This window comes from Carassius gibelio, chromosome A3, assembly GCF_023724105.1.
Source record: "Carassius gibelio isolate Cgi1373 ecotype wild population from Czech Republic chromosome A3, carGib1.2-hapl.c, whole genome shotgun sequence".
Taxonomy (NCBI): domain Eukaryota; kingdom Metazoa; phylum Chordata; class Actinopteri; order Cypriniformes; family Cyprinidae; genus Carassius; species Carassius gibelio.
In genome coordinates, this window is record NC_068373.1 from 9,139,597 (window position 1) to 9,153,021 (window position 13,425).

General features: G+C 36.6%; 1 protein-coding gene across 1 annotated transcript; it reads left to right on the top strand.

Annotated features, from left to right (window-relative positions):
- The first annotated feature begins 2,747 nt into the window (after nucleotides 1-2,747).
- LOC127945115 (forkhead box protein D1-like) lies at nucleotides 2,748-4,389 on the top strand. The gene has a single exon (XM_052541693.1). The coding sequence runs from the start codon at nucleotides 3,158-3,160 to the stop codon at nucleotides 4,079-4,081; it is 924 nt and encodes a 307-aa protein (XP_052397653.1). The 5' UTR covers nucleotides 2,748-3,157; the 3' UTR covers nucleotides 4,082-4,389.
- The last annotated feature ends 9,036 nt before the right edge of the window (nucleotides 4,390-13,425 follow it).

Here is a 13,425-nt window from a genome sequence, read left to right on the forward strand (position 1 = left end):
TGGCGGGGCATCTTACCCCAAAGGTCTAATTTTATATTTTTACTTCAAAATATCAACTATATATTTTTACTCTACAAATGGAAAAACATGAATCTGTCATTCAAAAATAGAGACACAAAAAAAAATTTTGGTACTCAAAGAAATCTTTGATATTCAAAAATCTTTGATATTCAATTCAACATAATAAAATGTCATAGATCACTACTGTTTCCACTGACTACATCTCACAGATGTTGATATTCAGCTGCGCGTGCTCTTGTACAGCCATCAGACGCTAGCCAAAAGTTTTAACAGTGGTGTTTTGCTGACACCTATGGACAAAGTATTGATCAACATGAAAGTCGAGATATTTTCAACTACAATGGCCATTTTCTTAAGGAAATGAATGAATGAATAAAGCAAAATATTTTCTTTATTCAAATGATCCAGAAATCGAGACGAAAATACTATAGGCTACTTAAACTTTAGCTTTATATAGGCTAAGTTTAAAATAGCTTGCGTTGTTGACATCATTTTTTCTATACCAACATGATTTTCTTTAAAAGCTGTAAGCTGAACAGGTTTGTCTGCTGTTGAACAGAATAACACATAACATAAAGCACAACAAGTAAGCAGTGGCTACAAGCCTGCACCTGTAATGTGGCATTTCTTTAAGAACTCTATTTAAAAGACCTTTGTCTCGATATTATACAGATGCAAAGTTTTTCTAAAAGCTATTTCCATAGTATATTTGACAAACGTGTTTGAGGTAGGTTGACATATTTAAGAAGAATAGCTGTCTTTTATAGACTAGATACAGGCCTATGTGAAATATTATAGTAGCCTATATTTAAGTCCTCTTCCACAGCCGAAAACTTTTGTCACAAGATGACGCTGTGTATTTAGTCTAAGGCTGCAGACATGCCACCAGTGCACGTGCTCAAACACCGACACGTGCAGCCTTTTCAGTTTGAGTCTACAGTCGACTCATTTATTCATACCATCTGCACAAGACAACATCTCTATGAGGACCAGCATGAGCAACTTGACCTCAAGATAGTAAGCTGTTTTGAACACAAGAACAAAAGACTAAAGACAATCAATTCACTGTGAACTGGTAGCCATCTATTAGTTCTGGAATCAGAAATAGAGCCTAAGTTAAATGAATCCGCGAATCTAACAGACTTTGTCAGCAGGTTTTAGTTTTTGTAAAGATGTGTTTTCAATGTTTAAGACAGCAAGGTCTCTCTCGACACCCAATTACGCTACATTTATCTATAGACCCTACAAAGTCCCTGTCGATGGTGCACCCCCTGAATAAAGACGGAAAGACAAATATTTTAATAGGATCTAAAAAATAAAATAAAAAAAACGTATAGCAGATATCTACTGTAATTAAATCTCATTTTATAATATATAACCTAGACCTACTTAAAATTATAACGTGGTGACCGTTATACCTGAATTTAAGACAAAAATGTAAGCTACTGAGAACTTTTGTAGCTTTATTGCGTTTACCCAATTAGATATTGCAAAAAAAAAAAAAAAAAAAAAAAAAAAGAAAGAAAAGGAGAGAGAGAGAAAATAACATTTTATATAGCAAGTCGCATTTGTAACCTATTGTCCTCTCCATTTGTAGAGTATGTTGTCTTTAAACATCACCCATACCACATTAAAGCACATTATCTGTGGAACTGTTGCGTCGGGTTTGTATTATTATGCCCCTTTTCGCTTCCAAACCCATCCTTCATTAATTTCTGTCGTTGGGCCTGTTTCCAATCTGAGGACATGCGTGATAGATTTGTGAAATCATGCCCACCCACGTCATGTCCACGGGCTCCGGTATCAATAAGATTAAATGTGCAGGAAATGTAGAAATCATCAACAGAGAGCTGCTGCATTAAAACAAACACCCCACAGTCTTCAGCAGCCAAATGCAAGCGAATATGGTTCACTTTCATCTCAACGACCCGACAATTTTATGATTTTCACCATATCATTAAAGAAAACTACTTTAGGTGCCATGGAAAATGCAAGATATTAATACGGCACTTTATGATAAATATTATAAATCTGTTTCTTGTTTTAGCCACTTTGCATCAAAGCTGAACGACATTGAGGCTATTTTATATTCTGAAAAAAAAAAAATCTGCAAGAATTTGCAGCCATTTTACTTTATTATTATTTATTTTATTATTATTATTATTATTATTTTTGCTTTAATTGTCTATTATTTTTACTTTCAGTATACACTTAATTTTTTATGTTATTGTTGTTATTTAATTTCTTAACAATTACTAAAATAATAAAAACATTTATACTGCTATAAAATTATATTTCAGATCTTAATGCTGTTCAGTATTCATCAGTCATTATTATTGTTATTATTTCAGAATTTGTTATTTATTATTTAAAATATAAAACATCGCAGAAACAAGTAAAAAATAATATTAAACATTAATTAATAACAATATGATGACAATACCCCAAACAATATATGCCTTTTGTGCAAAATGAATACTGTTAACTGATTTGCTAAATTTGCTGCATTTCTAAACTTGTGTCCTGATTACAATAAACTTAGTCGATTTGAAACGCTATGTGAATAGATAAATAAATGTAACTATAATCTTTTGGTGTTGTTCGATTAATTACAGTAATAATATTTATATGCTGAGATGAGAGAAGGGCTTTTATTAGTGCATGCTAATTTCACCTTTAAAAATATTTAAAGGATTAAAAAAGGAGCAGGTAGTTTGTCTTTTTAATTCCTAAAGTTATGCAACGTAATACCCTGGTGACTTGAGTGCCATGATATCAATCACGGGTCCTTCAGAGGACTGTCTGCGGGCAGAAGCTGGTAGAGTCGCCCTGTTTTCATTGGAGTGGAGCTTCTTCCTGAGAACTCCGTCATGACATCATCGTCATCCGATTCCCGAACAGCTGCAGGAAGTTAGTTGCGTTGGAGTGGACGATGGACACTGTTGCATACGCAGCTCTCCAGTCTTCCTGCGCTCGAATCCTGTGTGGCCAAATTAAATCTCGTGTTGTTAGCGCGTTCGTCTCTTTATAATCCATCTTCCAGGGTGTTCTGGGGAAACAGGGACAGCCCTTTTCAAGTGAAGGAGAGGTTAAGACTCCTGCGCGTTGCCCGTTTCGCGCCTCCAATTTGTGGATCATGACCCTGGACACTGATTTAATGGATGACCTTGTTGTGGACGTGGTTGGAGAAGGAGGCAAGGAGTCTGGAGACGAACATCTTTCGACCTCAACCCTTTCTGTATCCGACCAGGTACATAACAAGCGGGATAAGGACCGCGTCCCATCTTCCATATGTCCCTCAAGCTCGAGCAAAAGCACTTCGGTGAAGCCGCCCTATTCCTACATCGCTTTGATCACCATGGCCATCCTCCAGAGCCCGAAGAAGCGTCTCACCCTCAGCGAGATATGCGACTTCATCAGCCACCAGTTCGTGTACTATCGAGAGAAGTTTCCAGCCTGGCAGAACTCCATCCGGCACAACCTCTCCCTAAACGACTGCTTCGTGAAGATGCCACGCGAGCCCGGTAATCCCGGGAAAGGGAATTACTGGACGCTGGATCCCAATTCATCGGATATGTTTGAGAACGGGAGTTTCTTGAGGAGAAGGAAGCGATTTAAGCGGCAGCATTTCAAGTTTGGTGTGTTTAAAGATCGGGCTCTGCAGCCGAGTGGCTTTCCGAGTCTGTGCCACGGCGCGTGCGGGCTCGGCGCGTCCTGCGCTCATTTACCGGGGCTGGATATCTACCCGTTTTGCTTGCATCAACCCATCGGTGTAGCACCTGTTGGGAGTATTTTACCTGCTCTGTCCACGCTTTTCTCGAGGAACTCTGTCACATCCAAGTCTTTCCCACAGTCCCAAACAATGGCCATCGAGTCGGTCACCCCGGGTCTCGCCTGCGCAATGGACCCGACCTTTCCATACGCGTCCTCAGCATTGTTCAATCCAGTGGGCTTCCCTCGGGTCGTCAGTTTTCAGTACGAGTACCAGAAGCTGCAAGATGTGCACAGCCACGTGGATTTATCCACTAAACACAGACACCTGGCCAGTGTCAGTGACTAGCATCGCGTATTTGGACACTATTTTTGTTTGTTTGTTGGTTGTTGTTTTTTTCTCAGGAACTATTTCATTTATCCCGAGGTATAACATGTGTAGAGCACCGCGTCGAATGTTTGCAAACATTTGATCGAACTTTTGAGTTTAGCTTCTATCAGGAATTAATCTAGTGACGTGTTTCTGTTTCATGCTGAAATTGTTCATTGATGCATGTTATTTTATTGGAATGATTCGATATCGAACGGATCAACTATTTAAACGACGCATTTTCTGATCGTGTTTTGACGGAAATAAAATTGACTTAATTGATTAAATGGAGAAGAAATGTCGTGATTTGTTTATGATTTGGCATGTACACTATTTCCTTTCTTAATACAACCAGAACACGGTTATAAGAACAAACTGTTTTACTTGCAAAAATTATCTTTAAATGTGCTGTATGTGCAGCTGTTAATTTTGCAGTTATTTTCCAGACGCATCTCACTCATTTCACAACAAGGATAAATAGTTAAATAAGCAACAACCCCGCAAAAAGTGAGATCAGGGAAGATATCGATTGCTAACATTTTAAAGTAGGCCTACATTCGTTTTAATTATTCATCATAATATTTTAATACTGTGAATTATTCGCATTAATATGAATGGAAAAACACAGGAATGATAACTTTTTATCATAATTCCTGATTTTATAATTTTTTTATCATAACTCCTGATTGTATGACCATTTTTATATTTATAGGCATAAATCTAAATAAAACGTGTGTGTAGCTGTATATAAGTCAGAAATAAATCAGGCCATAGAAAGTTACAATAATGTCCCACATATTAAAAATGTGAGGGCAAAAATGTGCTTTCCTAAGTTCGATATATCTATTATAACATTTGATAAAAAAAATCTAATCTAGGCCTTAATTGTTAGTATTAATTATAGGAGTGGTTTTAAATTTTAGCTTGTGCATTTTATGTAATTTTATAACAGCCATGATCATGCTTATTAATATTCAGAATTTATTGAACTGATTCAATTATACATGAATTGATGTTATGTGTTTTACATGGCTAAAATAATGCCTTGATAAACTTAAAAAGTCCTGTATCATTTACAGGAGGACATTTATATCGTCACTTAAAGTTTTTGCATAGATCTAAATTGGCTGTTAGTTTATATCCACATCATAAATAATCTGAAAAACTCGAAGTATAACACGTGTCTCGTGTCGGTTTATTTATTTAAGCTTGTTAAGCGGAAATAATCAACCCGATCAGTCTCAAATACGCTTTACAAATATACAGTATCTCGCCTGAGCATGAGCAGATTTCCATCTGAGCGCACATTGGTAATAAACATCATGAGTCTTGACAGCTGACTCTGACTCAGGTGAATGTTCACACTTCTATTAGTCTGACAATCATTTAACCCAGTCATTTCATTCGTCAATGTCAAAAGCCCTACACATCATGCATCTATACAGCCTATGACCGCAAGTCTTTGATCCCTCTTCTGACTGCTTTGCCGGGATCTTAGGGCCTCAAATTTAGCTTAAAATGATTCAGTAATAACTTATATTTCTCCCGGGAAAACAACGTGCAGTCCACAGATTCGGAAAGAAGAAGAATGACACCCTTTTGATGTACAGATTTTATTTCATGTTGTGCAGTGTGCTGTTTGTGTAAGTGTTATGTCGTAAGTGCATATGATTTCTAAAAGTTTCAGAATACTGCTCCAGTCAGGCTATACATAATGAGTCCTATCAGAGAATTTCAGATTAACATAGAATTGTGGAAATTGAAATGAAAGAAGCGCACTAGCACTGGTATTCCCAATTAAAAGCAATAAATATAATGCAGAGGGCAGAGTGTCTTTGATGAGTACTGGAATAAGAGTTTAATCCAATGTGCTGTATGTAGCCCTATATATTCATATTTATTTATATATGTGCGCGCGAAACACATCTACCACTGTAAGTCAATGATATAGCAGAGTAGCCTATTAATTGTTTGTGTTTTATCATAAATGTAATAATCACTTTAACTCCGACCACTAACCTTTTGTCATTTTTCTTAATACTATAACGTTTTGAAAATGGCATTTAAAATCGTCTACTTATGAATTGTGCACTTTATTTTAGCGTTTCAATTTTTTTTTTTTTTTTTTTTTTTAGTTAATTAGTCGATCCCTAATATTTTGTCATACTGACAAACAGTATGGCAAATTCATGCCTCGTAATTGTTAAAATAAATCTTAAATAAAACATTCAAATTAGTACGGTAGCTTAGTAGCAAAACACCTCGAGAGAGTCAAATGTCTCACGCATGGCTATATTTAGCGTCCCTCACTGTTGATAAAATGAGTCTGCGTGCTGTATCATTAAAGGCATGTCATGAAAGCAGAGGAGCTCGTAATCTGGAGGAATTCATCTCAGATGGATCATGATGAAATCATGTGCCTTAACCTGCTTTCTGTTTAATGACCTTCCCAGTGCCACTGTAACGCCTACTAGAGCTTTTGTGCCAGATTTGATCAGATAGAAAGCAGCATTTTCGGTTTTATTTAAATAAAACGTCAAATGCTTTCATATATGAAACTGAAGGAAATCGTTAATTTGTCTGTAAAACCCGTGACTTCCTTGAATTTGCAATCTTGTTTATTTGGATTTGACCCGCGCTTTGATGTTTGACGCTTTCCAGTCTTTCAGACTTCCTCTTTCTTTAATTCCTGTGACTGGACCATGAGCGTGAACATGAATAGCCTAAATGGACTGCACTGGATTCATTTGTGAGAAAAGGAAATACAACAATCGTAGAAGAGCCAGAACCAAAGTTGAGGCTGAGATAACTAAATTCCCCGCTGGCTGCACCTCACAAAAATAAAGGAAACAAAAGGAGTGTGTCTTTGTGAGTGTGTGAGCACAAGAGTGTAAATGTGTCCAGCCGACTTTAGCTCGCCCACAGACTCTTTCATGAAGATGGAAAGATTCCTGTTGTTGGCTTTGAATAGCTGCCTCTATTTATCCGCGTCCCAACAGAGCTATAGAGACAAATATTTATTTCTACAGTGACCATCACAGCGTAGGCTATCTGTGTCCCAGCTCCCACATCCAGTTTAAAGACTATCGTCTTTCCCAGCTGTCAGTCTGTGATCCTCAAAAACAATCTGCGAGATTATTTTCTCCAGTCAAATGGCCGTCTGAGCGCATAATTTAAACAAAATAAGACATTTCATGTACGAAGACAGAAATCATAATAAGCCCTACATTTGTGGTCTGAAACTGGATACGTCATCAGTGAAAACTCCACGTCACGCTCCATCAGTGTCACATTAAGCGTGTTAATATTATTGTGATTGAGATGAATTGCTTTATTTGACAGCCACCAGCAGCGCTGCCAGCGCGAGACTGAGTCAACGCTTTATTAGCAATGACGTAGCCTATTATAATTCATATTTTTACCCTCCGATACGGTTTGCTTTTACAAGGGAGTGAACGAGCAGGTTCGGTCTGAAGGTCTGCTTCTGACCCGAGAGGCGCTTTCTCCTGTCTCCTCATGCCAAGTTAAACAGGAGGGTTAAAGTCATGTACCAGCAGAGCTGCAGAGGTGCTCTGTGGGATATCAGGCTCTTTCCAAGCAGTTTCCAAAGGAATATTCGGTTCCCTCATTATATTCCTGTGTGTTTGGGGTGTTGCCTACTTTGTTGCATTTGAGCTGTGAAGGTAATAAAGTGATTCAAAGGGTGAAACAAAAGACATTCATTTAAAATTAATTTGCTCGGAAAGAGATTTCTAACGATTACATCCAAACCTTTCCAAAATATATATATTTTGTTTTAAGGAACTACACTACCCATAATCCCACAGCAAGTTTCTGAGGTAACAAGTCTCTCTCTCTCTCTCTCTCTCTCTCTCTCTCTCTCTCTCTCTATAAGTTTGGTGATTTGGGCTGTATTTGAAGTATAGAGCTTCTGTCCTTTGTCTCATTGATAACCTCTTTAATTGAGACTTTTTCAAAGTTTTAATTTGAGCTTCCTTTTGTCAACATTGATTTATCTTTATTATTTAATATCTGTTTGTTTGGTTTAGGTGGAAGGTGGGTGACATTTTGTTTTGCGTTCCTTCTTTTCGTTATGTTAGTTGAGGGATTTAGTTTAGCCTGCTGTATTTTCTTTTCTTTTCTTTGTAGTTTAGTTAGTTAGTTGTAAAATAGTTAGCTTGTTATGTGTGTTATTTTTGGCCTTGCCCCCTTATGAAATTGGTACCCTTTTGTTATTGGTGAGCGTGATTTCACCAAGAACAACATGTTCCTGGAACAACATTCAGATATAACTTTTCAGGAAATATCTATTTTAGGCTTACAACCAGAGTTAGGTTCTTCTACACCTTGTTAATTAGCTCTCATTTCTCACTGATTTTAGGAATAAATTATGGGTATGGTTACGTTTAGGGGCAGGGATTGGATTAAGTCTATATTTTTGGACATTAATGTTGATCCGGGATCATCAAAATATGTTGATACAGGAACATGTATTACTTGGCAAAATCACGGCGACCTTTTGTCATTCTTTTTCTGAATTACGTAAATAAAACCACTCTCTTTTGTTCCAGTTTATTGTGCTTGTTTGGATTACTGTAGCCATTCTGGCCCGAAGGGTTTTCTCTGTCGTTGCAAAGCCTCACCACCAACCATTTATTTCGGTTGCGATAGACTAATATAGTCTAGACTATAACAAAGAAAAAAAAAAACACACTTTTATTGCTGCCTTAAAATGTTTTGTAACCTTGACAATTAATTTCTTGAAATAACTTACCTTCGGAGTGGAGCCAACCTTTAAAAATATATATATATATTTTTTTTTTCTTATTTTTACTTTCAAGTCCAGTCAAGTAATGTGGTGTTGTTTTAACAAGTGAAATCATCTTTGTTATTTATAGATTATAGCTAAAGCACATTTGTTACCTCGATGCCTTAACATTTTTAGTTAAGATGATAAAATATTTTGCCTTGTGTCAATTTAATGATTGAGACACTTTTTCCATTCAGTTTTTAATAGTTTAAAATCTCTTAAAATATATATATATATATATATATATATATATATATATATATATATATATATATATATATATATATATATATATATATATATATATATATATATATAAATAAAACAAAATCTGTCAAAATAAACAAAATCTAAAACCAGTAAGGGTTTATGTTAAGTCCCACAATTCTGACAAAAGCAGTTAGGGGTGTAAAAATATACTGTGCTACAATATACAGGAATAGCCTACAAAAATGCGACAATATGTGGACAATTAATTCCAACATAGAGAATAATTCACCCAATAAATAAATAAATAATAAACAAAACTGTCATCATTAACTTACCCTCATGTTGTTTTTCCAAACCCATATAACTTTTGATCATCTTCAAAACACAGGTTAGAATGTTTTTAATTAAATAAACACTGACCAAAACACACAAATCAAATTCTCATGAGTCAATTAATGTAGATTCAATTTATATAAGATTACTTTTTTATGATGTTTGAAGCATGGATGTTTGAAACATGGATGTTTGAAAAAAAAAAAAACTCGTTTTCATTCCTGTCAAAAATGTAATATGGTGCCAGCCAGACTAAGGTCTAGTGATGTACATACATGTATACATGAGAAAGAGAGAAACACACACACACACACACACAAAACAACCCATTCTTTATTGAAGCAGCATTGACAAAAATTATCTCTGGAAACAAGGCGTTGATAGTACTAATCTCTTATTAGAAACAGGTTATATTGCAGACCCGATCTGACTGAAAAATCAGATGAAGAGCCAGTCTGAAAACGTTTTTACAGTTTAAGCTCAATCTAGTTCTCAGACTTTCACAAATTTCCTTTTTCAAGTACGGTACACGCTTCAAACTCTCTTTTGATCCATATAAGTTGGAATTTGTGTGAAGCACAGATTCAGGTGTTTGGCTAAAACAGTGATCATTCTGACCAAAACATCATTTCCTTTTGTCCCTTTAACAGCTTGAGACAACACACTGACATAGTAAGTGACACTAACGAGACCCAGGCCATAACGAATCTGAGATGCATGTAAACAACCGGAGTAAACAGCATCTGTCTCAGCTGTTCACTTGTTATCGGATCATTAGAGACAGTTGTAAACAGTCTTTTTTAATCTGACACTGCAACATAATTGCCCTTTAAAGGCACAATAAAGATCTACTAGTACGACTATGACAGAGTGATGCACCTCCTTAATGAAAGGGGAGAAGTTGTTTGATGTCAGCACTTGATGTAACACACATTAAATGATCAGTTCCGCTTACACACACTTTTGCCAACACCACACACACACACACACACACATTTTTCCTGGCAAAATGTGTGCTGCTCTGTCTCTCCATTTGTAGTGAATTGAGTTATAAATCACCCCACACCACACTTCATCTTTCGTCAGTGGGCTTGAGTCCTTTTTCCAGAACCAAGTGGCCTCTGCTTACTATTTTCCCCAGTTATTTATTTGAGGTGTGACCAAGTAGTGCACATACATTTTGTGTGCACACATATGCCAGTGTTTTTCAATATGTATGTGGGAAATGTGTGCATGCATATGCCCCCTCCCCATTCCCACCCCAGCTGGTTTCTTTGCCAAAATCACTTTGCCAGTAGATGACAGTGAAATACTGCAGGAAAGCCACCCAGAAGGCGAATGAGCTAACACCCCAGACATGATCCTACACCAGTGGGCAGAGCATATGATTGAATGGCAATGGCAGAGATGGAGAGAGAAAAAAGGAAGTGTAAATGGTCCATAGGGAAAGAAAATGAGAAATTTAATTAGGACTGCTTAATGTGTTCATGTATGATTGTCTGCTAACCTTTGAAGCACCCTGCTGCTTCCATGCACATGGAGCCATGATGCTCACGCTTAGTGCATGCTGGGTAAAGAAACCTGGTGTTTATAAACAGCACAATAAAACAGCATACTTCTTTCTGCAGTATGTATTATGTATAGTGTGCACAAGGCAGTGTGCTTGACTCTATCATCCATTGTTAATATTATGGACCAGAAGTAAATACAGTGACACTGTTTTGTTTTAAACAAATATGTTTTTAGTCACTTTCTAAATAGTAAAAGTGAAAATAAAAATTCCACATGAGGGCTTTTGCAGAAATTCCATAATTAATGGTTTCCCAAAGAACCTTTCAGTGAGCAGTTCTTAAAATAACCTTTTATAAGAATATAAAAATTTTAAAGAAGCATTTTTTTTTTTTTGCTATACACTCTTAATAGTAAAGTTTTTTATGGCCATTTACTTACAGGTCCTTCTCAAAAAATTAGCATATTGTGAAAAACTCCCAACCTGGTTCATTACTCAAAACCGCAATCATGGGTAAGACTGCCAACCTGACAGCTGTCCAGAAGGCCATCATTGACATCCTCAAGCGAGAGGGTAAGACACAGAAAGTCATTTCTGAACGAATAGGCTGTTCCCAGAGTGCTGTATCAAGGCACCTCAGTGGGAAGTCTGTGGGAAGGAAAAAGTGTGGCAAAAAACGCTGCACAACGAGAAGAGGTGACCGGACCCTGAGGAAGATTGTGGAGAAGGACCGATTCCAGACCTTGGGCGACCTGCGGAAGCAGTGGACTGAGTCTGGAGTAGAAACATCCAGAGCCAACGTGCACAGGCGTGTGCAGGAAATGGGCTACAGAGAAGCAGCACTGGACTGTTGCTCAGTGGTCCAAAATACTTTTTTCGGATGAAAGCAAATTTTGGATGTCATTCGGAAATCAAGGTGCCAGAGTCTGGGGAGAAGGAAATGCCAAAATGCCTGAAGTCCAGTGTCAAGTACCCACAGTCAGTGATGGTCTGGGGTGCCATGTCAGCTGCTGGTGTTGGTCCACTGTGTTTTATCAAGGGCAGGGTCAATGCAGCTAGCTATCAGGAGATTTTGGAGCACTTCATGCTTCTTCCATCTGCTGAAAAGCTTTATGGAGATGAAGATTTCGTTTTTCAGCATGACCTGGCACCTGCTCACAGTGCCAAAACCACTGGTAAATGGTTTACTGACCATGGTATTACTGTGCTCAATTGGCCTGCCAACTCTCCTGACCTGAACCCCATAGAGAATCTGTGGGATATTGTGAAGAGTTGAGAGACGCAAGACCCAACACTCTGGATGAGCTTAAGGCCGCTATCGAAGCATCCTGGGCCTCCATAACACCTCAGCAGTGCCACAGGCTGATTGCCTCCATGCCACGCCGCATTGAAGCAGTCATTTCTGCAAAAGGATTCCCGACCAAGTATTGAGTGCATAACTGAACATTATTATTTGAATGTTGACTATTTTTGTATTAAAAACACTTTTCTTTTATTGGTCGGATGAAATATGCTAATTTTTTGAGATAGGAATTTTGGGTTTTCATGAGCTGTATGCCAAAATCATCAGTATTAAAACAATAAAAGACCTGAAATATTTCAGTTGATGTGCAATGAATCTAAAATATATGAAAAAGTAATTTTTATCATTACATTATGGAAAATAATGAACTTTTTCACAATATGCTAATTTTTTGAGAATGACCTGTATAGTTCTGTGAAGAATCTTTACATTCCACAAAAGGTTCTTTAGTGGAAAAAAAATACTTTAGCTTTTAAAATGTTCTTTTAAGAAAAATAGATCCAAGAACTGTTCACTAAATGGTTCTTATGTGGCATCACTGTGAAAGCCCTCTTTGGGGACCTTTATTTCTAAGAGTATAAATATAGGGTATAGATATCAATATAGATATCAATAAGTTACCTTTATTTTTAAGTGTAGTGTAGTTTCTTTGAATAAATCACGCAAAACCACCATGAAAGATGCCACTAAAATACTAAATAAGAGTTTATGTGATACACATGTAGCATGATACTATTAAAAAAAAAAGATTCAATGATAAAAAACTAAAAACATACATATGCATAACTAAAAATGCAATATTCAGTATTACGCTTTATTTCCATTCTGAACATTTTTGGTCACTAAACAATTCCCATATATTTATTTATTGGATAAAAGTTATAAATAGAAAAGTTATTTTTGTGGGTATAGGAATATAGAATGAGTAGATAACATGTTATGTTGTTATGATAGATAACAAATTATATATTTGACATATTGCAATAGTAGTGAGAGTAGCGTGGTATGGAATTACATTTGCTTCAATAAAAATGAACGAAACTTTATAAAACTGAACGTTACTTTTCCAGAAACTATCTAAAATAGGCCATTACAAAAGAAGAAAAACACAATGAAAATGAAAAAAAAAATGAACTCAGTCGCACAAATTAAACAGG